General features: G+C 58.2%; 9 protein-coding genes across 9 annotated transcripts; 4 read left to right on the top strand and 5 right to left on the bottom strand.

Annotated features, from left to right (window-relative positions):
• Positions 1-90: 90 nt before the first annotated feature.
• F5144DRAFT_587610 (P-loop containing nucleoside triphosphate hydrolase protein) lies at positions 91-3,253 on the bottom strand. The gene is made up of 3 exons (XM_066789851.1): positions 2,602-3,253; positions 772-2,546; positions 91-689 (listed from the first exon to the last, which is right to left on the bottom strand). The coding sequence occupies exons 1-3, from the start codon at positions 2,922-2,924 to the stop codon at positions 241-243; spliced, it is 2,547 nt and encodes an 848-aa protein (XP_066638370.1). The 5' UTR covers positions 2,925-3,253; the 3' UTR covers positions 91-240.
• A 270-nt stretch (positions 3,254-3,523) lies between these two features.
• F5144DRAFT_607323 (uncharacterized protein) lies at positions 3,524-4,840 on the top strand (the record flags this gene model as incomplete). Its single annotated transcript, XM_066791546.1, has 3 exons — positions 3,524-3,531; positions 3,596-4,485; positions 4,830-4,840. The coding sequence occupies 3 exons, from the start codon at positions 3,524-3,526 to the stop codon at positions 4,838-4,840; spliced, it is 909 nt and encodes a 302-aa protein (XP_066638369.1).
• Positions 4,421-5,816, bottom strand: F5144DRAFT_634011 (uncharacterized protein). The gene has a single exon (XM_066792562.1). It carries the CDS (start codon positions 5,580-5,582, stop codon positions 4,869-4,871), a length of 714 nt encoding a protein of 237 aa, XP_066638368.1. The 5' UTR covers positions 5,583-5,816; the 3' UTR covers positions 4,421-4,868.
• A 417-nt stretch (positions 5,817-6,233) lies between these two features.
• F5144DRAFT_403197 (uncharacterized protein) lies at positions 6,234-7,836 on the top strand. Its single transcript, XM_066784863.1, has one exon. The coding sequence runs from the start codon at positions 6,428-6,430 to the stop codon at positions 7,460-7,462; it is 1,035 nt and encodes a 344-aa protein (XP_066638367.1). The 5' UTR covers positions 6,234-6,427; the 3' UTR covers positions 7,463-7,836.
• Positions 7,837-8,991: 1,155 nt separating this feature from the next.
• On the bottom strand, positions 8,992-10,571 carry F5144DRAFT_403123 (uncharacterized protein). Its single transcript, XM_066784862.1, has 3 exons — positions 9,734-10,571; positions 9,363-9,515; positions 8,992-9,227 (listed from the first exon to the last, which is right to left on the bottom strand). Exons 1-3 carry the CDS (start codon positions 10,075-10,077, stop codon positions 9,143-9,145), a joined length of 582 nt encoding a protein of 193 aa, XP_066638366.1. The 5' UTR covers positions 10,078-10,571; the 3' UTR covers positions 8,992-9,142.
• A 2,257-nt stretch (positions 10,572-12,828) lies between these two features.
• F5144DRAFT_403203 (uncharacterized protein) lies at positions 12,829-14,038 on the top strand. Its single transcript, XM_066784864.1, has one exon. It carries the CDS (start codon positions 13,149-13,151, stop codon positions 13,872-13,874), a length of 726 nt encoding a protein of 241 aa, XP_066638365.1. The 5' UTR covers positions 12,829-13,148; the 3' UTR covers positions 13,875-14,038.
• On the bottom strand, positions 14,039-15,565 carry F5144DRAFT_403287 (uncharacterized protein). Its single transcript, XM_066784865.1, has one exon. It carries the CDS (start codon positions 15,394-15,396, stop codon positions 14,203-14,205), a length of 1,194 nt encoding a protein of 397 aa, XP_066638364.1. The 5' UTR covers positions 15,397-15,565; the 3' UTR covers positions 14,039-14,202.
• Positions 15,566-16,812: 1,247 nt separating this feature from the next.
• F5144DRAFT_607318 (aldehyde dehydrogenase domain-containing protein) lies at positions 16,813-18,576 on the bottom strand (the record flags this gene model as incomplete). Its single annotated transcript, XM_066791545.1, has 4 exons — positions 16,813-16,952; positions 17,091-17,979; positions 18,043-18,442; positions 18,512-18,576. 4 exons carry the CDS (start codon positions 18,574-18,576, stop codon positions 16,813-16,815), a joined length of 1,494 nt encoding a protein of 497 aa, XP_066638363.1.
• Positions 18,577-20,517: 1,941 nt separating this feature from the next.
• On the top strand, positions 20,518-24,276 carry F5144DRAFT_403515 (telomere repeat binding factor-domain-containing protein). Its single transcript, XM_066784866.1, has 3 exons — positions 20,518-22,053; positions 22,107-22,616; positions 22,672-24,276. Exons 1-3 carry the CDS (start codon positions 20,604-20,606, stop codon positions 24,087-24,089), a joined length of 3,378 nt encoding a protein of 1,125 aa, XP_066638362.1. The 5' UTR covers positions 20,518-20,603; the 3' UTR covers positions 24,090-24,276.
• The last annotated feature ends 445 nt before the right edge of the window (positions 24,277-24,721 follow it).

Below are 24,721 nucleotides of genomic sequence, written 5' to 3'. Positions count from 1 at the left end.
CCCCCGCTCGGCCATCCGTCGGGCGGGGTTAAGTTGGTCGTACAAAACAGTTGCCCATGTACCCTCAGGCGCATGCAGGATACGTACCTCAAGGTACCTAGGTACATACATCCGCGGGCACTATCACATGATTGCAGGACACTCCCAGGTCAGATAAACACATGGACAAATATAATGAGGCACACCAGCAATATATTCACATCTATATTACCACCGCCACCCCACCCCTACTCCAGCCAGTTACTGCCCGCCCGCATACGGGCTATACCTCGCCATATGCCCGGCCAGCTGCTCCGCAAACCACTCCGCCGGCTCGGCACTCAAGCGCGCCGTCTCGGCGGTGGTCAGGATAGTCTTGATGCCGACGCCGACGCGGTCCGAGTTGTTGCTGTACTCGCGGACGCGGTCGAGCACGAGCTGGACGTCGGCCGGGCTGTCGAAGGCGCCCGACTCGGCCAGCACGGCCGACAGCTCGCGCGCGTCCTGCACCGCCGGCACGCGGATCTGCCGGTCGAACGCCGTCGTGATGTCGAGCTGCTCCATGACCGAGAGCTGTGAGGCGGTGGCCATGATGAGGAGGCGGTGGCCCTTGGGCGGCGGCGTCTGGAGGAGGGTGACGAGCGCTTGTAGGATGGTGTTGGAGAGGCGCGGGCCGACGGGGTTCCATTCGATTAGGCGCTCGATGTTGTCTGGGGGGTGTTGTTAGCATTGTACAATGGGGTGGAGGTGGTGGATGTAAAAAACGGGGGAAAAAGGGAAAAAGAGACGTACCAATAATTAGCATGCTCAAAGGCGATTTGTAGGCGTCGGTGAAGATCTTGTGTAGGTGATCCTTCTTGGCCAACTCGTCCCTGAACCCAACCATGGACGCAGGGGTGATGATCTTGATGAAGGGGTAGTCCGACTTCATGGCGATGTGGGCCGCCAGCGCCGTCTTGCCGCTCGCCGGCGGGCCGTGCAGCAGCACCGAAGTATGCCTCAGCCGCTCCTGCTGCCGCACATTCTCGACGTACAGCATGCCGTCGTTGAGAATGGCAGAGATGCTCTGCGAGAAGTGGATGACACCGTACGGGAGGGCATCCTCAAGCTCTGAATCGTCGGCGCCAAAAGCGGGCTTGACTTCGGCCAGGGCGTTTAGAAAATCTTGGCGAACAACCTTCATGTTGACCACCTCATCGCTGACGCTCGCCATGGTGCCGACCTTGATGTTGCGCGCAAAGGCGAACGACGTGGCCGACTTGACGAGACCGCTCAGCTCGGCGCCTGAGAAGTTCTTGGTCAAAGATGCCAGCTCGGGGAGGTCAACATCGGTGCCCATCACCTGGTTCTCCTTCATCTTGGCGGTATGGATCTTGAGAATCTGGGACCGGCCGAACTCGTCCGGTAGTGAGATCTCGATCTGGACCTCGAGACGGCCCGGACGCAGCAGGGCATCGTCAATCATGTCCTTCCGGTTCGTCATTCCGATGAGGAGGATATTGTTGAGCTGGTCGACACCATCCAGTTTAGACAGCAGCTGGTTGACCACACTGTCGCCCACACCCGTGCCGCCGCCGGCGCCCGAACCTCTCTGCTTGCAGACAGCGTCCAGTTCGTCAAAGATGATGATGTGGAGGCCCGACTCGTCGCCCTTCTCCTTGTACTCCTTCTCGGCATCGGCAAAGAGCTTACGGATGTTCTCTTCACTCTGACCGACGTACTTGTTCAGCACTTCCGGACCGTTGATGATCTTGGGCTCCCTAGCATTCAACATTTTGCCGATTTGCCGGGCAATAAGCGTCTTTCCAGTCCCCGGAGGGCCGTACAGCAACATGCCCTTGACGTGCATGATGCCGAGCTTGTCGATGAGCCCTGGCGGGAAGATGCGTGAGGCGAAGGCACGGCGGAAGATGGTGGAGAACTCGGTGTCCAGACCACCGATGCCCATGTCCTCGAACTTGAAGTCAGGGCTGATAATGGCATTGGCGGCGGGCCGCTTGTTGGAGCCCTTGAGTTTGATGGGCGACCTGGCGTCCTTGTAGAAGCCAATGCTGGTTTGGTTGGTGAGAATACCCCGTGCCCCGGGGTCGCTGCGTGTGGGGGGCTCGTCGCCCTGCCGCTGTTGTTGCATGGTAAGATCAATCAGAGTCACCGTCTTGACCATGATGGACAGGGGGACGTTCTGAACGTCAAGCAGCAGCCTCTGCCCCGGCGAGAAGACCTGGTTCTGGAAGCTCTTAACGAACATGGCGGCCAATTCATCCTGATCGTATGGGGCTTCCACGATCTTCCTTTGCGACGCGAAGCCAATCTCGACGTCTAGGGAGCCAATGTATGCGGGCCCTCCGTGGCCGAAGGGGTCAAACAGCTCGCCGACCACCTCGTCCATCATCCCGATGCTGGCCCATGTTCGCTGGGGGTCGGACAGGCTGATGCAGCCGTCAGGGAAGCCGGGGGTGGGGCGCGCGGTTACGACGTAGTCGCCGCGTAGCTCAGCGCCGCTCAGGCGGATGTACAGATCGGAGCCGTCGCGGTTCGGAGGGAAGTCGTTGGGGGACACGGCGGAGCTGGTGAGGGTTAGCGGTATTCACAGCAGGCCGCGATTCAGGATGGCTAACTCACACATTTCCGAAAATGTACTGCGCCTGCAACGTCTTGTCCTCGACCTTAGCGAGCCTCAGCCGGACCTGTCGGCCTCCCCCTCTCGATTGGGACTGGCGGGGAGGTTGCGCATCGGCGTATCCTCCCCCGTACCCGGCGCTCCCGCTAGAGGGGTTCTGCGGTCTTGCGGGCGCAGGCGGACGCCCTCCATACGAATCGTAGCCACCAGGTCCGGGCGGGTATCCCCCAGCATCTCCTCCCGGCGGTCGTTGTACCTGACGTCCAGGAAGGCCCGGGCCTCCCCCACGGGGTGCTGGTCTGCTGAAGAGGTTGTTGCGGTCCATTATCGTCGCTCGTGTGATGAGAAAGAACCAGCGGTTTGGTGACAACTAGCTCGCGAGGATAGTGTATGGAATTTAAACAGGGTTGGGTCGGTGGTCAGGTCAGGTGGGCTGTATCGCGGGGTGCCTGCGAGTTTCGAAAGACGTGGCCTTTGCGAGCTGATCGTCTGGCTTTATGTTTTTTTGCCACTCTTGATTGCTGGCCTATGCCACACAGCGGCAGATATCGCAGGGCCAACAAGCAAACAGTGTCTATAAAAGGGTTTGTTGTTGGTGATGTTCCTGTTATTGTTGGGACAGATGCCGTTTCAGTTCCGCCACGGGCCAGCAGCAGCCAGGGGCGGTAGGTTGAACAAAGAATGCAGCGGGGCTCGACTTCGTTGCAGCTGACTCTTGTCTCTTTATTGTAGCGATAGTCCAGCTTGTTTCTTGGCATCTCATCATTTGGTGGGGTGGTTTTGTGGGGGAGCTTGGTTCCCGCTGCGTCGTCTTGGCATGCGATGGAAGCCCCAGGCGATTCGAGGTTAACTATCAAGGTGCACCAAAATCGAGTTTCCATCAAGTCTTCCAAAGACAAATCCAGACCCGCCATCATCGCCACCATGCCTCTGTAAGCCACATCATCAATCACAAAACCGCAAATAACACCCCATACTAACCCAACACCCACCTAGACATCTCCTTGGCAAAAAATCATGGAACGTCTACAACCCCGCCAACATCGCCCGCGTGCGTCGCGACGAAGCCGCCGCCCAGGCCCGGGAGGAGGCCGAGGAGCAGCGCATGCAAGAGGAAGACGCCGCGCGCCGACTAGCCATTCTGCGCGGTGAAATCCCCCCTCCACTCGAAGAGCCATATCCTGATGAAGCCCTCCCACCACCACCCCAAGGCCGGGACCGCGACACCCACGGCAGCAGCAGCCACGCCCCCGGACGCAAGCGCAAACGCCACGGGGAAGACGACACGGACTTCGAGATGCGCATCGCGCGCGAACGCGCCACAGCCGCGCGCGAACCAACCACCCACCCCACACCCACACCCACCACCTCCGCCCCGCTAGTCGACAGCAAAGGCCACCTCACCCTCTTCCCCGAGCCCGACGCCCACCACACCGCCCGCTCCCGCGAGGGCCATCCCGACGCGGAGCGGGAAGCGGCGCGCAAGGAGCGCGAGCTCAAGGACCAGTACCAGATGCGGCTGGTGAACGCGGCGGGGCGGGACGGGGCGGGTCTGACGGATGGCGGGCCGTGGTATGCCTCGACGGCGGGGGTTGGCGAGGCGGGGGGGGTGGCGTTGGGGGCGCCGGTGGTGCCGAGCAAGAATGTGTTTGGGCGGGAGGATCCGGGGCGTGGGGCGAGAGCGGCGGCGAGGTTGGATGCGAGTGACCCGTTGGCGGTGATGCGGCGGGGGGCGAGGATGGTGAGGGAGTTGGAGAGGGAGAGGAGGAAGGAGGTGGGGGAGAGGGAGAGGGAGTTGAGGGCGTTGGAGAAGGAGGAGAGGAGGGAGGAGAGGAGGGAGGAGAGGAGGAGGGAGAGGAAGAGGAGGAGGGAGGGGGATGACCGTGGTGGGAGGAGGGAGAGACATCGGAGCTCGGACAGGGATGGTGGTTTGGGTAGAGGGGAGCGGAGGTCCCGTCATCGCGATGATGAGTCTAGAGAAAGGGATAAACATCGAAGCGAGGAACGGGAGAAGCGAGATCGGGATAGAGAGGGTTCACCATACAGACGGGAGCGTTCTCGTCGGGGCTATGAAGATAGGACCCGGGATCGCAGCAGAGAACGGGACGGACGGCGAGAGGCTGGGCTTAAGGAATCCCGTCATAGAGATGAGGAAAAAGACCGCCGGCCGTATAAAGCGGACGATAATAGATAGTAAGATACCTACAGGAGCGAGCACCGTTGAAACCAGCGCAATACTAATACAACTACCATCCATCACCACACTCTTTTACTCCTTCCATGGCAGGTTGATAGCCACCTCCTTCATCTCCCGCCCCACAATCTCCCCCAGCTTCCCCTTCCCCTCACACACCCTCCCCAGCTCAGCCAACACCTCCTTCACCAACCCCTCACTCGCGCCACCCCGCCGATCGCTGTACACATCCACGCCCTCCGCCGTAAACACCGTCGGCGCAAACCATGTAACCACCCACCTCTCCATCTCCACCTCCCCCTCATCCCCAACCCCAGCCTCAACCCCAGCCGCCGCACCCTCCCTCGGCACCACCCGCTCCCCCCACCCCAACACCTCCCAATGACTGCCCACAAAAAACAACCACCCACTCCCCCGCCAGTCCCACACCCCCGCATCCCCCGCGACAGCGGCCGTGTCGACGCCGGCGATGCGCTTGACGCCGCCGCGGCCCGAGCGCGCCTCGTACTCGACCGTGTCGGAGACGCGCGCGCGGTGGGCGGCGATGGAGGGCGAGGTGGAGGGGGAGGGGGAGGGTGGGAGGGCGCCGTAGGTGATGCGCACGTTGCGCGCGGATCGCCACATCTTGAGGGTCGAGTGGGTGACTGTCCAGGTGCGTTGGAGGAAGGGGAGGGGTGGTGGGGTGAAGGGGGTTGGGGTTGTTGGTGGTGGGGGGTCGGTGGGGGTGGTGGTGTATTTGGAGGGGAGGCGGATGGTGATGGGTGATTGTGGTGGTGAGAGGGTCGTCATGGTGGTTGATTGTTGGGGGGTTTTGTTGTTTGATGGTTTGGTAATGGTTATTGCGCGATGGGATGGATGAGATGGGAAGCTGGGAGAAGATGGGAGAAAGGCGTGAGTTATGGGAGGTGAATGAGGTGAGGTCGGGAGATTACAAGGGTCGGGAATGGGACTATCCGTAAGGAACAGGGGGTTGACAATCAGAGGCTTAAGCCCGTGCGCCAGGAAGAAGTTTAACACAGTGCAAGAAATACTCTTCCATTCTTCAGAAGTCACCCCTGAAACTTCCCCGTTTGGTTCATTGGACCGAATTGACATAAGCGGCATATCCAAGCCATTTGCAGCTTCGGGCAACTCCTTTCTGTCGGTCATAACACAACCATCACGAGGATCACTCGAGTACTCTCCATGGCGACTTTCCCATCGCATACTGTGCTTCATCCCCCTGCTCATTGAGCTGGAGCTCTGACTGTCATTTTATTGAGCCCCACAAGGCTGAGAACAGCATCAAATCGAACCGCAGTTCATCGCATTTGCTTCGTCGGTTTATAGTGTTTTTGTTTGCGAGTCTAAGGGGTTCCCGGACATTCCTAAAAGCAATTTGCCTTTTGTCTACCGACTCGCCACGGACACGGGCGCCATCTCAGTGGTCTTCGCCGCAAGCGGACAGCTTCAACAAACAAAGAAACGCCTTTTCCCAATCGAGTTCATTCTTTCATTTATTCATTCGTTCGTTTCCTCACTTGCTCCTTCATTCATTCATCCCGCTTATATCAACGGTACCCCCCTCATTCACGCAACCCGCACCATCTTATTCACTTTCATCTACCCGCCGCATTGTCTACACATCATCCAATATGTCGCGACCAATCAATCCCGATGAAATCGACCTCTTCGAGGATGATTTCTACAACAACTCTTCCAACAACGAGGAATCCAACAATCAGCTCGAAGTAGCCGAAGACATCACAATGGCCGAGACCCTAGGTTTCACCAGCTTCGGCGGCACCAGACCCACCGACGACCACGACGACAACAACAAGAGACGGCGCTTCAACCCGCACCTAGACAACGCCGTCATAGCCACCACCGATGAGGAGCCCCCGCTCACCGCATACCGCGCGCAGGCCCATCCAAACAAAAGGCAGAAGCTGTCCGCCTCGCCCAGGGACGAAATCACCTACTCCGACTCGGACGACTACACCAGCACCAACACCAACACCAACGCCGCCAACAACGGCACCCCCACTGGCGCACCATCCGACCACCCCCCCGACGCTCATCACCCATACCCGCAGCAACGCCCCCGCGGTGGCTCGCGCAGGGGGAACTACAGTCCCCGCGGCGGCAACAGGGGTGGCGGAAACTGGGGCGGCGGCGGACGTGGTGGTGGCTACAACAACTACAACAGTAACTACAACAGCAACTACAACAACAGTTACAACAACAACTACAACAACAACTTCGACAACAGCCACAACCACCACAACAACAACCAAAACAACAGCAGCAACAGGGGCGGCGGCCCGGTCAACCCGCTGTGGTATGTCGAGTACTACGACCCCGCCAGCAACGAGAACCCCTGGGAGGGGATGGAGAAGTACAAGAGGCTGCCGCCGGTGGGGACGTGGCTGTCGCGGGGACGGAAGCGTGCAAGAGACGAGGAGGTGAAGGGCGGTGCTGAGGAGGTTGAGGGTGGTGATGGTGACGGTGCTGAAGGTGACGACGGTGCCGGTGTTGAGGGTGACGGTGCTGGTGAGGGTGGTGTTGACAATGCTGAGGATTTTGATGCTGTGGATGATGTTGTCGGGGGGGAGGAGGCGGTGGAGGAGGGGGAGGGTGTGCAGGATGCGGAGGATGTGGTGGATTTTGACGATTTTGAGGATGTATAGGGTGTTTCTGCCGCGGCTACCCTTGGTTGAGGACCTGGGTGTGTTAAGGGGTCATGTTAGTGATAGTAGGACACAATGTATGGATATGTCATCTTCTCAGAATAATGAAAGAGCGCAGGGGAATGCTAAAGCAGTCAGGGAGGCGTCACGTGACGGTTCAGGGGTTGCTACACATGACAACCCTCGCAGCCTCCAGGTGGCTCGGTTGGGTTCGACCACGTCACCTGACGGCCAGGACAGCCACAGGGCGGGCTAGAGGGGTTAGGCACAGTGTCGGGATAGGGCTGAGCCCTCGTTCTGGCGCGGAGAGGGCGGGGAGGACACTGTATTTGGCCGGGCCGGAATCCGACCACGGGACTGTCACGCAGGAGGAGCAAGGAACACCAAGATCTACTGCGTTTTCACCTCCTACGTAGTAAACATCAACACAAGCTAAGACGCTAGGCATTAAAGAACACGTGAAATCCACCTGACCGGCCCCAGTACAGAGAGATCCCCACCCACCCATGTCATACAGCCCGCCCAGCCTCCTCATGTAAGAGCAGAAACTAGTCATCCCCGGGGCACCCGAAAAAGGAAAAGCCCACCCCCCCATCTCCTCCCCAGCAGCAGCAGCGACAGTCAGCCAGCCCAGCCCGTCCTCGCCCTCTCACGTGGCCCCGGCTCGTCGGCAGCCGACCGCCCGCGCCCCAAGCTTGGTTCTGTGCTCCCAAGCAAGGCAAGGGGGGCATAGGGGAGTGGGCAGCCGGGAGGGGGGAGTCCACACGTGCCCCTCCCCCCCTTTCCCCCGGCCCACTCTCCCACACAGCCGGGTACGCTAGCTGGCTAGCCCAGCCACGCCACACCTGCTGCAGCCCCGATCGTCCCGCCCGTCCCGCCCCGGGGTGTGCGTTAAGAGCGGGAAGGGAAGGGGGGGCGTGTTCGCCGCAGGCGTAAGTCAGTAGGTAGGTACCGGTACTTTTGGCCGCCCAGCCACCTTTTCGCCCCAAGGCACATAAAAAAGAAACCCAGAAAAAAGAAACTCCAGCACCTAGGAAAACCGAAACCCTCTCCGTTCACGCCCCTCCTGCCTTGCCTATCCGCCCCTGCCCAATCATACCGTCGTAATAGTCATGAAACACTCGCAGCTACCGATGCGCGCAGCTTGCGCACGAGAAAGGAGGAGTGGAGAGCGCGGGCCGCGCCGTCGCGAGACCTGCGTCTGAGCAGGGAGGGGGGGAGGGGGGGTGTGAGATGTCAGAAAACGGGGCTGCCTGCAGCGGCAGATGCCGCACCACAACACACCACACCACACCACCGCCGCCACACACCCACGCCCGCCGTTTCCTCGCAGAAACGGCAAGGCGGGAGATTCTGCGCGAGTAGCCTGTGATGCCATGCGCGCGGCTGAGTTTTTGTTGTTGTGCAGCGTGCAGCCTCGTTTTCCAACGTTGCCTCTCGCGCGAGGCTCTTCCTCACACCCCCTTTCTCCCCTCTCCTCCCGCACCCCCCTATCTCGCCGCCAGACGCAACGCTACCCCCATCTGCTCGTTTGATCGGAAACAAATAGATGGAGGGCTGGCAAATGCGACCCCGTCCCCTGCCCGTTTTTTGGAATGAGGCTCAAAAAATAGAGACAACGCCAAATTAACCGCAACGCCGGGAAATGGAAACCAGACAGCAGCAGGGCTGCTGGAGAGATTAGTACAGATCGGGCGACGGGTACCGCGCCCGCGCCTTTGCGTACTCCTTGGAGTGCTTTTTTGACGCCTTGGCCTTGAGAGATCTGGTTACATTCCCGTTTGTTAGCTCTCGTTTCCCAGATTGCAGGCGCAAGTTCGGATTCGAGCCTTCCTGGACTCAACCGAACTCAACTCTCCCAGGGCGAATAAACCATCACTGAGCGGATTTCTCTACTTACGCAACCTTCTTCTGCGTCCACTCGAGATCCTCGCGCACCTCGCGCGCATCCTCGAGCCCCTGCGCAAACCGCGCCCGCGTCTTGGCCAGGCGCGCCTGCGCCTTCGCCTGGAGCTCAAGCAGCTCGCGGTGCTTGGCGTTCAGGTGGCCGGATCTGGTTTTGCGGGTCAGCATCGGCTTTTTCTTATTTTTCTTGTTCCCATGCAATTCCGTTTGCCGGATCACGGCAGCCGGGTGCGAGCGGAACGTGACAAACACACACGGGCCTGTGGTTTGCTCTGCCCGCTCGTTCGCCCGCTGCCGATCACCCACACACCCAAACGGAGCGAGCGAGTAAAATAGAGGGAAAAAAAGCAGAGGGTAAAAACTCACGTCTGCGCCTGCTTGGCGGTGCACTTATCCAGAGCGAGCGGGTCAAAGGTAGCCGCAAACCGCTCCTGCATGTACTCGTTGAGGTCGACGCCGGCGGCGGAGCCGGCGCTGCTGTCGTACTCGCCCTGGCTGCTGCCGGCGTAGCTGGTGGTCACCGAGTAGCTGTTACCGTAACCAGACGCCGAGCTGACAACGGAGGGGTCTATTTCCTCGGGCGGCGACACCGAGTAGGTGCTCTCGCCGCTGGGATAGTAGCCGGTGGCGGGGTTCTGGTACTGGGGCTTGCTGGGGGGGATGGGCAGGGCGCCGCTGGCGTAGTATTGGGGGGCGTATGTGGAAGTCATGGTGAGGAATGGGCAAACGGATAATGTCTAAGTAGGTTGAGGGGTGTGACGAGGTTTGTGGCCGGTGTAGGCTCTCAAGTAGAAGTGTTTGTTTGCGAAGATGGTGTCACTTGGGACAAGCTGACTTTGTTGTTCAGAGGCGGGAAGTATGCCTTGTGCTCTTGCGTGTGCTTCTTGGAGGAGGAAGAAAGTGAAGAGAAAGGAGAAAGAAGAACTGAGCTCGAACCCGTTAACGACGACCCATTTTATACCTCTCTGAAGACCCCCCGGCCCACGGAACGTCGCCATCACGAGTCTGAGGAGGATAAGGGCCGGTGACTCTATTCGTCAAGGACCTCCCTGACCCCGCTTGAAACCAGGGAGAGGGACGATGCCATGGAGATGAAGGTGACGACGACGGGCCGGTCTTCATCGAGCCACACCTCTGGTCCGTCTGCCCTTCACGGGGGGCAAACCAACCAGAAGGGGGGATGGCATGGTCGATGGGGTGATCCTGAGCAGTTGGCCGAGCCGGTAGCGCCGGATTGGCTTGGGGACAAGTTTCGATTGATCAGAGAAAGAAGTGATCAAAACAGGATGCATATGCCGGGGGGCGACTATCACCGTTTGTATTGGTGGAGCCAACCTGAAGGGGGGAACGGGACAGAGGATCTCATCTCTGACAAGGCACTCCAACGAGCTCCTCAGTTCTAGGCTCCGGGGTCTGGGAAAGGAAGCAAAATACCAAGGGGCGAGAAGGAGTGAGGTGGGACTCAGGGCAGGAGGCTCAACGGCCAAGATCCGGAAGAGAGGGACCAGGGGGGTGTGAACGTAGCACTGCTAGCCGAGCGAGGGATGGAAGGCGAAGATACCAGAGCCATGAACAGGGGTTAGCCTTGCCGGAGACCAGGCCGAACGATGAGATGGGGGACGGGGACGGCATATGACAGGCTGGAGCCGCGGGTGGAGGTTTGGGAAAGACCGTTCGGCTCATCAAAAAGTCTGGAGGTCATGAGGTGTGTTGCCATGGAGTGGCCGGGAGCAGGTAAGGAGAAACGGTAGGCAGCATTCGCAGGAACGGCGAGCTGGAGGACGGAGACGACGAACGAAGGAACGAATCGGCGAGGGAGCACCAAGACGACGATTGATGGGATCGACCGCCCAACGAGGGTGCAGCAGACGGGGCACAGCAAACAGAGCTGGCGAACCGTGATGACGCTAAGCGGAATTGTAAAAATCGGCGTGGGATCCGGATTCCCAGAGCGGTCATCTCGTTGGCTCGGCAAGGGGAAATGGCGACGTCAAACAGATGGTTTGTGTGAAAGTCGGGTTAGGCAGAGATGCGTCAGGTCGGGCAATGTGTTGTCCAAATGCTGCAGGTGGGATTATTTTGGAGGGGTCTTAGGGAGACAGGGCAGCGCTACCATTCACTCAGCACCCTGACCTTGCTTGGCCTGTGCGTTTTTCCTGGACTGCGACTGTCCTCGACACCCCCTCCCCCGAGCGAGAGGGAAAGACGATGGCTGTGCCCTAATACGCAAAAGGAATTACTCGATTGGCCGGAGTGGATGGATCTAAAGGTCTTTTGAGCATCCACTCGGCGAAAGTCGGTAAATGGAACAAGTGGTGGCAGTACTGGCTGCTCACCGGCCGCAACAGCCTGGCATTGGGAAGAATATCCACGGCCCGGACCCACGAGTGAGGTGCGTTTTGATAAGCCCACCGGCACAGATGTAGAGTGACTTGGGAGCCCATTACACACCCTGCAGGGTCTGCCTCGGCGCCGGCTGCCTGCGGCCCACCCGGGATATGCATGTTTGAGACTCTGTGCTCTTGTTCCGCCTTGCCGAGATAGACTGCAGAAAGGCCCCGGCGTTTAAAGCGACGGCAGCTGCTAAAGACGCCGTGGATGTTCCGAGCGTTACACTTGTATGTCCCTGGCCAGCTGATAGACGGAGGACAAAAGTTCCTCAATGGTCTCGGTAGTGCGAGCTGCGCGAGGTAGCTGCGTAGCAATGTCAAGTTATGTACGTCAAAGGGGCGCCGGAAAACGTGGAGATCCACCCAGGCCGGCTGCAGAGTTTAAGACAATCCGGCTGAGTGAACCGTACACAACCGTCCCGGTGATCCGGCTTGGAATTTGAAGCCGGCCCGTTGGCATGGAGCCGTTGATGATGGCCTCCCTCCCTTGCCCCATCGTTAACCTGTCCTGTTTAACGGGAGATGACTTCGGATGGACATGCCTCGACGCCCGCCCACTCAACGGCAGCCTTGGAAACGAATTCTGCAGGCCAGGCTGCCCGGATAGGCTGACTCCCGCGGGTTGGGAGGGCCGTGTGGCAACGGCGAGCCGATAGGCGGGGAAAGGGCATGACTTGCGGGCCATGCGAAGTAACGGAGCTAAGTGGTTTCGCCGTTCCAACAAGATCCCAATGGATCGGACGGCCGTCATTGGGCCACTGGGCAATAGAGCCGGAGTACTGGGGCCCGCCGGGATGGAAACTCAGGTTGGCTCGTCGAGACCTCTGCATGGCTGACAAGGAACGGCCGGCTTTGGCTCCCCTCGCTCTCGCGCTAAGGACCCCCAACCTGCAGGCGTGAGCATTGCGTCAGAGAGGTCGACGGAGTGACTCCCGGGACAACCAGCCTGCGTGGAGGTATTGAGACATTGAGGCATCGCTGAGGGTCGAATCGCGGGCAGAACTGAGGTGGTTAACAACTCGGCATCCAAACGGAGCGCGCAAGGGCGTGCGGGTTCGCCAGCGGGGGTGAGATGCAAGGCCGGGTGAGGAACGAAGACAACGCATCAAGCCCACCTGCGGGCTGGGGGACGTTGCAGTTGCGGCATCCACCATGGGATGAGCCACGATCGCTGGGATCACGGGCTTCGAGAAGAAACGGGGAGAGGCGACGGGGCGTGTGGGTTACCGCAAAATGTAACATAAGGGCTCGAGTGGAAACGGGAGATGCAGTTAAACCAGACTTGTGCTGCCGATTGATGACTGGGCACGATTCTATAGGACAGAGACGCCACAGCCGGGTCTCAAAGGCGTCCTCTGAGAGGTCCAGACGGAAGACGTACATGAACATACATGGCGGAGATTCGAGATGCAGAACGGAAGAATATCTCACTGCTTTTGCAACGCAAGGACATGTCGACATGTCGTTTGGAGGCGCGATGTTCTGAGTGTTTTGAGCGGGCTAGCTGTGTGCAATCCAGCAAGGCCAGCCGAGACACTCCCACGAGCCATCAAACACGGGCGATTTCGGACATTTCGGGGCACTTCGTGGTCGGCGACCCGTTTGTGTGCAAGGGGCAGGTGTTCGCGAAGGAGGATGCGGCTGGTGTTTTCGTGATACGTTGCTCTGCGAATCAAGACATGCTGAATGCGGTGAAAGGAACGGTTCGTAGGACAAGAAGAAGACGAATTATCGCGTCGGAATGGAAAAGAGGCACGTTTCCCACGCAGGAATTTTTCTTAATTTTCCCGCTGTTGAACAACCGCAACACAAACGACGGGAAGGAGCGAAAACAGCGCTGTGTTGCGGAAGGTGGGATCCACTTTTACTTTTCGGTCTCGATACCCCTGTCGAATGGATTCCAGGTTCTTTTCCCTTCCTTTCCTGGCGATCCCCGCGTCCCAAGCCCGGGCGCAGAGAGCAGATGCAAGACATTCGCACTTGCGTGGCAGCTGCAGAGCCAACGGACAGTCGGGCATTTATGTCAGGCCCTTGTCGGCGGGCTCCTCCACTATGGGCCATATATCAGAACACCACAAGCTGACGGCAAGTTGGGTAAATTGAGTTGGGCAAATTGACTTCTCACTATGTGCCCGTAGCCAATGCCCCGCGTGCTGCTCTTTTGTCGCGGGGTAAGGCATTTTCGTTGGGTCTTGAGAGAGGTGGACATGAAAACAATAATGATGGGGGCGAAATGTGAAGGGAGAGAAAAGTGGTTTCTAGGTTGAGATAGCCTCGCAAGACCCATATAGGTATAGACCGCACCCGCTACAATGTATCCCCCAACCCAATCTTCACACGTTCCGGGATCCAAAACGCCGCCCATGCCATGCACCCGATAGACATACACAGATTCACCCACGCCGCCAACTACCTCTCCCCCTCCAAGCATGCATTACTCTCTCATCAACCAAACACCTTCAAGAACCCCCAAATTCCCACACCACTCAGAACGGGTATCGTCAGGTTATCATCCCACCCAAAGACATCCATGGCCTCGCTCGTCGCCGCCACCAGGCCAGACCACACACTCATGACGCCCAGCGCCAGCCCGCCCGTAATCGTCGCAGCGGCGGGCTCCAACCCAACCGCATCAGCCAGCGCGCGGGGCAGACTCAGGGCACCGGTAAACATGAAGAGCTCATCACCCGGGAAGGGCCCCTTAGTCGGGGCAAGCCACCCCCAAAAGAACACCGAGGTGCCCACGCCCACAACAAACGCGGCGAGCGAGCCCGCCAGCGACTTGCCGCGGCGGATGCGCGGGGTGTAGCGGCCGTAGAGGCGGCCAAAGGTGCTGGCGGCGGTGTCGCACCAGCTCAGCAGCAGGGTGCCCATGACGGCGACGTCCTTGGGGAAGCAGTAGAGGGCGGCCCAGGCGCCGAGCAGGTAGAAGATGACGCCGTTGTAGCCGGCGAACTCGCTCTCGCGCATCAGGGCGCCCAGCACGCGCACGTAGACGCGGTTGAAGGGCGCGTAGTGGTGCCGCAGCACGTCGACCGCCGCGATGGGCACCAGCGCCCCCATCAGGTAGGGGCACACGGCGCGCGTCTGCGTCCCCGACAGGTACAGCCATACCACGAAGAAGCCGATGGATACGTGGAGCGCCTTGCGCGGCACCTCGTGCTTGTGTACAAAGGCCCGCCACCGTCGGTGGATGGGGATCAGGCCCAGCGGGCTCGGGCTGCGGCTGAAGTCGCGCCAGCTCCAGCCGTAGTAGCTGGTGGTGGAGGTCGGCGGGGAGAGGTGGCCGTTGGTGTCGGCGGGTTTGGTGTGGCCGTTGGTGGATGCGGCGGCGGTGGTGGGCGGGGCGCCGTTGGTGGTGGCCGAGGGCTTTCTCGTCGTGAGCCTGCGCAGCGTTCGGGTGTCGATGGGACTGCGGCTCCGGCTCCGGGCTCTTTGTAAATCGGGGCTGTCATCCTCGTCTAGCTCCGAGGGGGCAGGCTGAGGAGTTGATGCGAGTCGCCTCCGGGCTGCTGACCTCGTCGTTGGGCCATTGTATAACGAGGATCCCTCGCTGTTCGCATCGAGTTCGGATCGTGTCGGGCTCGGAGAAATGACTCGTGGGGTGCCCGGGACGTTTCTCGTCCGCCGGGTAGACATGTTGGAGTTGCAGAGGAACGGAGGTAGCGCAGGCAGCGAGATGGTACCGGCTAGGACGCGGCGGATGCCGTAGTATCGTAGTGGGAAGAGAGCGGTCGCGCCGCTATTGTGCTTGTCTCTTCTTGATTGGCGTGTCCCCGGCGAGGGGCAGCTCAGAGCGCTAAACACGGAGTGGTGGTAAAGGAAGAAGTTGGAGATATTTAGGGCGATAGGATCCAGTGTGTTGAAGAGGTTGCGGGGGAGTTTGGAGACTCCACCGCATGGCTGGATCGAAGTGCTCGAAGCCCGGGTACCTGGTGCCAGCGGAGGTTTCGGCTACGCCGTTGGCAGACGGTCCTTATCTTATGGTTGGAGGGGAGGGTCGGGGCTTTGCGCACGGAAAGGCCGGGCTGTGGTGGGATGGGCTGGCTGGCTGGCTGTGGCAGAAATTTCGGCTGCGGCGGGCGGCCAACAAACCCCGTCTGGTCTCAGTGCTAGCCCTTGTAAGTTGCATGTGACACAGGCCCGAGGGAGCCAATGTGCGGTTACGAAGAAAAAAAGCCTCGCTAGGCAATCTTCCGCTGACAATACAATGTTTTAAGGGGGCCTTGAAGGTCGGGGGCTGTAAGGGCGAATGAGTTGTGCAGGCTCATACGGTCAAGCATCTTTCAGATCGATGTGTTTGTCTGAACCCGCTGAATCTGAAAGTACAATGACGCAAATCCCAGCGGCATGGGACACGCGACCAACCAACCCCATGATCGATTTTGATCTCTTACAACGATAATCATTCCCTAATCGGTGGAAATGATGTGATCACACCTATCCAAAGCCTTATTCAGCTATTTCACACAAGCGCATAAAGAGCGCACTAATTGACAGACAACAAAGGACAGGTTCTCGGTTTTCGAGGTCAACCGAATCCCGGCGAGAAGTGTCCGGAGGCCTGCGTTTACGCCATCGGGGTTTTGTCAGGTAACGGATCAAGGTTCTTCCGTGCCGAATCTAGTGGAGTCCATGCGAAGAAGACGGCATCGGGTATGTTTCACTCCGACTCTCCGAACACCCCCAGTGGACTGGGAGCAACTGTCATCCGAGAGAAGCTTCGGTTTCATTCTGCTCGGAGTCTACTTCGGTCGGGAAAGCATAACGATTCAAGTTATGAAAACCAAAGGAGAGTGCCTTTTGCAGGTACCGAGTTCTTCGTTGTTTGACCGGGGGTTAGGCAAAGAAAACGGCTCAACCCTCGAGATCACGATTGACAGACATAACAACCTGGAAATTGGTGTTCGGCCCACAACCATCATCAAACACAACACTCAGCACAAACCAGCAAGCTCAAAAACGCTTCGCATCCTAATTGCTCAAGCTATTTTACCAAAAAATACAGTCATTATTCGTCACAATTCCACCCGCGGCAGCAGCCCGACGACTCCCTTAAAACAGCTTGCCGGCCATGTTGATGGCAACGCTCTTGTACTCGGTGTAGTTGTTCAGCGCCAACTCGCCGAGCTCACGACCGATGCCGGAAGACTTGAAGCCGCCGAATGGCAGGGCGTGGTTGAGCATGTTGTGGCCTGGGTGTTAAGTTTGGTTAGCAGGTGAATAGAACGGGTGGTGGTTGGTGGTGATAGGGACGACTGGTGGTACTTGGGGTAATATTTGAGGTATAATGGTTTGGGGACGTTGGGGGTATATGTGGAGCAGAAACTTACAGTTGACCCAGACGGTACCAGCCTTGATCGCATTGCTCACACGGATGGCCGTGTTGAGGTCCTTGGTGTGGACCGACGCGGCCAGGCCGTACGCCGTGTCGTTGCCGAGCCGGATGGCGTCCTCCTCGGTCGAGAACTTGGCGATGGCGCACACGGGGCCGAAGATCTCCTCCTGCATGATCTTCATGTCCTGCGACACATCGGAAAAGATGGTCGGCTGGATAAAGTAGCCCTTGTCGCCGTGGCGCTCGCCGCCCGTCACCACGGTGGCACCCTCCTCCTTGCCCGACTGGATGTAGCCCATGATGCGGTCGTATTGCAGCTGGCTGACCTGCGGCCCCTGGAAGGTCTCCGGGTGGAACGGGTCGCCCACCTTGTTCTGCAGGGCGCGTGCCTTGAAGGCCTCGATGAACTTATCGTAGATGCCCTCCTGCACGTAGATGCGGGACCCGGCGCAGCAGCACTGGCCGTGGTTGAAGTAGATGCCGAAGTTGACCCAGCTGATGGCCTCCTCGATGTCGGCGTCGTTGAAGACGATGTTGGGCGACTTGCCGCCGAGCTCGAGGGTCACCTTCTTTAGGTTCGACGACGCCGCCGCCTTCATGATGGTGCGTCCGATCAGGGTCGAGCCGGTGAAGGCGATCTTGTCGACGTCCATGTGGGACGACAGGGCGGCGCCGGCAGTCTTGCCGAAACCCGAGATGATGTTGAGGACGCCAGGGGGGAAACCAGCCTCCTTCACCAACGAGGCGAAAACCAGACCGGAAAGGGGTGTCTGCTCAGCGGTTTTGAGGACGACAGTGTTGCCGGTGGCCAACGCAGGACCGATCTTCCACGCCAACATGAGCAGCGGGAAGTTCCAGGGGATGATTTGACCGCAAACACCAATCTGAACCACTTAGTTAGCCCACATCGCACAGCTAGCAACGTTTTCCGACCGACTCGAACGTACGGGCTCCCGCCTTGTGTAGTGAAACATATCGGGGTTGATATCAATCGTCCTGCCCTCGATCTTGTCGGCCCAGCCGCCATAGTAGCGGATGCAACCGATCACGGCGCCAACGTCGCCACGAGCCATGGTGATGGATTTGCCATTATCGAGAGCCTCGACTGAAGCCAGGAGGTCGAGGTTCTTCTCGCAGAGTTCGGCAAGCTTCAGCAGGTAGATGCCGCGCTGTTGGGGGGTGACTCGGCGCCAGGGGCCGTCAAAGGCCTTCCGCGCAGCGGCTACGGCGACATCGACATCCTTCTCGGTGGCCTCGTGCACTGAGCAGATGACCTCTTCTGTGGACGGGTTGATGACCTCAAACGTCTTCTTTTCGACACCCTCGATGAACTCGTTGTTGATAAACCTGAACCCTAGTGAGTTTGCTTGGGTTGTCCCAGATTACTAAACAATGCGGGGTATGGGGGCGACCTACAGTCCGGTGGGTTGCTTGTAGGGGCCGGTAGTCGGCGTCTTGAGGTCGAGGAATACGTTAGACATGGTGGCGAATGACGTCGGTTTTACCGAAGCTACCCAGGTTCAAGCTCGAGTAAAGTTGGGGGAATAGATGGGGAGCTCAGGGAAGATGGGACGAGGACCCCGCGTGAACTTTATACACGTGGGAATCCCACAGTAACTTCGTCCGACCTGAATGAATGGAACAAAGAGTGTGTGGCAAGGGGATCCAGGGGCTGGAGGAAATCGCCGACACGGCAATCCACAAATGCTCCTTGTTGATTTCCCCTCTTCCAACGGCCGAGTGGAACACCGTGATGGACGGAACTAGGGGAGGCAAGCGGGGTCGGTGCGTCGAAACGCGTCAATGGGGTGTAACGAACATGACATGGCCGAGGCTCTTCCGTTCCTCCGTTCGTCCCGCGGCGCATCTGCATGTTTCCTGTAACCCCAGTACTGTACCAGTGTACATACAATGGAACCTACAAACCTCTGCAGATTCCAGAAGCAGCAAGCTCCTCCCGTAGTGATCCTGTCCCGCGCTCAGTCAATGTTTCCCGAACATGGTGTCGGTGTGGGTCGGGCCGGTTCATGGTTACCTATCTCCGAAATATGCTGTTGAGGGCCACTACAGGATGGAGAAGGCAGTCTCCATACCCGCAGTTGTCGTGTCCCATGCCCGGTTTCATGGCTCCCGATTTGCGATGACCCCCCCTGCTTCCCCGCAATACAGCCGGCAGAGCAGACTTACATAGGAATAGACCCCACCATGTATGTACGACAAACCGTACTAAGCCGTGTGGAAGCGACCCTGGCCTTGATAGACTGGCTCGACTGGTTGGGGCTGGACATGGCGTTGGTCTGGACCCAGGCTCGCCGGGCTCGCCCAATGCTTTCTTTCCCCGGGACCTGACTTGCTCGTACATGATGATCCCGATTAATAAACGCTGTCTCATCACCGAAGAGCCTCGATTTGGCAATTTCTCATGATGTGTGTAATGCGGGGTTGCGTCATGTTCTGCATGTCAAAGACCCCGCACGAGAAGGCTTGTCGATGGACTGCTGGACTGAAATCGGTGAATCCAACCGGATGTTAGCATGGCTCGTTCCATGGCTGGGTAGGGTAGGCACCTCGTTTGCCCAATGTGGAACGAAACCTTGAATGATTAGAATTGACACAGATTATCCGCAAATCTCAGCAAGACCCCTAGTCAACTGCACAGAGGCAAGTGTGCTCAAGTCTGGCCAACTGCTCATCTTCGACTAGAAATCGGAGTAACTTCGTAGCAATAGCAGGATGGCGGGGATTCGGGGTAATTTGAAGCGAGAGCATTGAGGGCGTAGGAATACGGTACCTAGTTACCTAATTGGGGGGTGATCCTAGGGAAAATAATCGCTTTCGCTGCGCCGTCTTACCGAACGTCCGTATCGGTTCGACCGAGAACGGCGCCGTGCAAACATGCAGATGGACCTCGAGCCGAGTTCTCAGTTCCATGTTCACAGCCGGTTTCCCTCCATCAATCAGATTCTCTCAATATCATAACGTTCCCACGGCTTTCCGCTCAATGCGTTGGCGTCTCCCTGCTGAGTCGGGAGAGTTGTCAGGCTTGCTGTTTCCTTCCCCTGGAAAGTGTTCCAAGGCAAGTATTTGTTAATGTCTCAGGCCATCGAGTCAAACTATAATATGGTTTTGCGGTTGCGCTCCGAGTGTAGTTTTTGATGTTGTTCGTCCAATGTATGGGATGTGTATCGCCTGGCCTGATAAGAGATAAGCGTTTTGGGGCTGGGAAAGAGGGCTTCGGAGGTCCCAAAAATTTCTCCGACAACCTCCAAGGTTGCTGCTGTACGGGGACCTCTTGCCGCTCTGAGCTACCTAGAGCAGGAAGTCGACAAATTTGAGCATCACCATGGTGAAAACCACTAAACAGTGGAATTCGTGAACTCAATTGATTGTACCGGCCGTGCTCAGACTCGACTTGTCCAATTGCCCCGCAACTCGAGAATCACCAGCGACGAGAACCTTGATCAGTCGGAATCAACTCAATGAGCCTCGCATCTCAATCTAGCCCACCATGGCCGACACATCGGAATTAGAAGCAGAACTGCTCGCTGCTTTGGGAGTCGCAGGTCCTGCGACAGAACCGGCGACAGAGCCCCTACTCAACAGCCAGCTACCGACCCAAGGGGCTGCCAACCAGCCTCCATCCCAGCTTCAAACCCAACCTCGACCCCATGAACGACACCCTGCGCAGGGGACAGCTACCAAACCCCCTCGTACACAAACCATTTCGGCCTCTCCGGTCCCCTCGACCGCTGCGGGGACGCCTACTCCGTCCGTATCGACACCGACTGTTGTCGCGTCCACGACTGTTGCGCCTACTGCTACCTTGTCTGCTACACTTGCCGATACATCTTTAGATACTCTTCTTGCCTCTGCTCTCGGCGCGCACTCCGCCGCGGAGCCGACACCCAAGATCTCGAGCCCCCCGGTGGCCCAGCATGCCCAGCCGTTCTCTCAAACATCAGCGCCTTCTCGAACCGATGCGGCGCCCCAGAAGCCTGCGCTATCCACGCCGGCCCCTGCCCCGGTACTGCCCCCCCAAGAAATATCTGGGATGCGCTCCCCGAAGCGCCTCAGGAGTCCGGATAGCATTGATGAGAATAGTGTCAAGCGGCAGAGGATGGCGGACCAGACAATGCCGAAGCAGGAGGCTACGACCGGGCCTTCGAATGCGAGTATCGACTTCGCGGCCATGCTGAACGATGCGCTTGCCAATTTCGACCAGCACACGCTCCCCGGAGATGGCGATATCGTAATGCAAGATATCAATGCCGAGCAACCAGCTGCGCCCGCGAGCACGATATCCGACGTTGAAAAGGCCGAGAATAAGGTCATGAAGGCGTCCAGCAATCCCTTCTATGTTATGCGCTCCATGAGCCTGCCAGTATTGGGAAATATCGCCGTTCAGATCTTGCTTAGGTTATCGCAACAACCGCGCACCGAAACAGAGTCCCTCTTGGCCGATTCTGGCTCCGAATTCCGCAGGGCCTACGATATGCTGAGGGACATCTTTCGGCCGACGAGAAAAGCCTTTTCTGACTCGCCCCTCCTGTCTCCGGACGAGCTCGATATCACCGATTCCGAAGACCGTGAGACGATACGCATGTCAAACTTGGCCGCCACCGCCGCGAGCGTATTTGGCGCTCATGATGTGGCTGTCCATGACGTGCATGATGCTTTCTTTTCCATCTTCATTCCCGAGGATGGCGAATACAAATCGCCCCTGACCGACCTACTCGTTTCCCTCAAAACCCGCATGTTGCTGGACGCCCTCAACAAGCCCGAGCAGTCCCAGCCTGTCTCGCAGCTCTTGGATGCGCTCTTCCCTGTTACTTTTGAGGAATCCTTGAAACAGCGCAGCGGCGATCTGCTTCTGAACCCCGATGAAGAAGGGCTCGTCGCCCGCATTCGGGAGACGAGGGAGCAGCTCGTGAAGAGCGCGGCCGACGAATCGATCAAGAGTAAGTTTCTGCGATGAGTCGACGTCTCTGATTCCATTGACTAACTTCGGTAGGATCCCTCGAGGACCAGTCATCCAGTTCGAAGTTCACCGGGATCTTGAGTACCTTTTTGCAGAGTCATCTCGGTGTCATCGTGGACTATGCAGAGAAATACGGTGTGAATATACCCTTGAATGAGGAGGAAACCGCCCCTGTTCAGGATTCGGGTGGCATTCAGCAACAAGAGGATGATACCTTGGCCGCTCTTCTTCAGTCTCACTTCGAACAAGCGGAGGGTGACCTCGCGTCGGGGAAGGCCCTTCTTTCCAACGGGACCATCCAAGACCAACTCAGTTCGGCCGACGACGACGCCCTCGCGCTCAAGAAGCTGATCGAAGAATCTCTTTCTGGCCATGTTCCCGACCTAAAAGAGACGCCGGCGGATTCGCATGTTTCGGCTGGGCTCCCTGATTTCGGTTCTAAGGATTTAGCGTCCTTGATATCGGAGAAACTGAAGAGCGAACTCGAGATTCCGACCCACGGGTTTTCGAATCACCCCCCGGCGGCGCACGCGGCTAACACCGGTAAGAGGCCTTCCAGCGTCATATGCAATGCCAAAAGTCTAACTTCATGTAGTAGGCGTGCATTCTCAATACATGGCCCAGCTAAACCAGAACCACATCTCACCCTACCAAGCGTACAACCAGGGCTCAAACCCGCCACCGCCAGCTGGAGCGAACGGCGACGGTTTACCGCCCAACCAGTCGATGCCCACGGCTGCCCTGTACGAAAAGGCCCGACAGGCAGCCGTGGCCAAATCTTCAAACACCACGCGCCGCGAAGGCCTGCACTCTACGAGGCGGCCGTGGACGCCTGAAGAGGAGAAGGCTCTTATGGCTGGGCTGGACATGGTCAAGGGACCTCATTGGAGCCAAATTCTCTCGCTCTTCGGGCCCCAAGGAACCATATCCGATATCTTGAAAGATCGGACACAGGTCCAGCTAAAGGACAAAGCGAGAAACTTGAAGCTCTTTTTCCTAAAGACCAACTCCGAGATGCCTTATTACCTACAAAGCGTAACAGGAGAGCTGAAGACGCGGGCGCCGGGCCAGGCAGCTCGTAAGGAGGCAGAGGAGAAAGCGCGCATGAACGTGGAAGAGGAAAGGGCGAGAGTTCAGGGCATCATAACCCTGGCAGGCGGTTTACAAAACAACCACCATTCCGTCCCCAACACCCCGCTTGCCGCCTCCTCGCCGAAGCGGGCCAGCCCCGGCACCCCTGGGTTTGTGGGAATGGGCGCTAGCTCGAACTCGAATACCGCACACATGGCAGCGGGGAATGGAGCCGCGATGCCAGCGATGCAAGGCCAGCCCCGGATAAAAACCGAGCTGCCGGATCAACACTCACTGCACAAGGTTACGGCATTCCCTCCCATTCAACCGGCCCCGGCTCCAGGTTCGGCCATGCAGCAAGCGAGAGCTCCTTTGCCGGCCCTGCAGCCTCAACCGGGCCTACAGCAGCAGCCGAAGCCACAGGGCCAGCAACAATATCAGCAGGCCCAGCAGGCCCAACAGCCTCAACAGCCGCGCCAGCAGGAACTACCAAGGACGTCGATGCCAACGCAATATCAACAACAGCAGCAGCAGCAACACCAGCGCCAACCACTCCCGCAACATCAACAGCAGGCGCAACAGCAACCCCAGCCCCTGGTCCAACCGCAACACCAATCACAGCCGCATCAACAAGCGCGGCCACTCCCATCCACTCAGTCCAGGGCCCAACCGCAAGCGGTGCCTCAACCTTCGGCGCCACAGAAAACACCCTCACAGCACCCCTTGCCGCAGATGCAGCAGCAGCCTCGCGTTTCTCCCCCCACCGCCCAAAATCAGCCCCTACCCACGCCGCCCATCCCGCCCAACCACCACTCGACGCCCGACCACGCGCAAGACGCCAAGTTGTTCGAGACGTTGCAGGCTGCCATTGCTGCGTCAGCGACGAACGAACCCCACGCCCCACTCGCGACGACGGTATCAGACGGCTCGACTGCTTTAAACTAGGAGTGGCATTCTAGTGCGTACTGGCACCGTTGGTGAACATGTTTACGGGTGGGTGTAGTTCTTTCGATTATCGGCTCGGGTTGTATAAGGTTACGACCAGGAACAAGTACATGATCTCAAGAGATGCATGATATGAAGAAGGGATATGGTGGGGACAGAAGGTTCGTTCTGGTCGGGAACATGTCCCCGGCGTTCATTGTTTGTCTATTGTTTGTCTATTGTTTGTCTATTGTTTTACCTTTGGGTTGTTGTAAATAGTCTTGTACGGCACAGCGTGACATACCACGGCATCTTGCGGCGTCTTTGTCTTTCTTCGGCCGCGGCCAACTCGCGCTCTCGGATGGGGCAGCACGGGGGGTTCGCTTATTTCACTTTTAGATGATACCATGGGATGGCGCTGGCTCTGATAGAAGATTCAACGAAGACATGGTTCCTTGTTGCGCAAGCAAGTGTTTGGGTTGAGTGAGGTTGGTGTATGTATGTGATTCCGACTTCGGAATGACTGGGGGAGGTGGCCGGTATCTCGGTGAGCCATGGAGGTCCAAGAAACAAACTATCAATGATATTGAGAGCATACAACTGCCGTTACATGAAGTCTTTCCCCAACCAGATTGACAGTCATTTTCCTCTCA

The sequence above is a fragment of the Chaetomium tenue genome (assembly GCF_020726465.1).
Source record: "Chaetomium tenue strain MPI-SDFR-AT-0079 chromosome Unknown F5144scaffold_8, whole genome shotgun sequence".
NCBI lineage: Eukaryota > Fungi > Ascomycota > Sordariomycetes > Sordariales > Chaetomiaceae > Chaetomium > Chaetomium tenue.
This window is presented reverse-complemented; position numbering and strand designations above follow the sequence as displayed.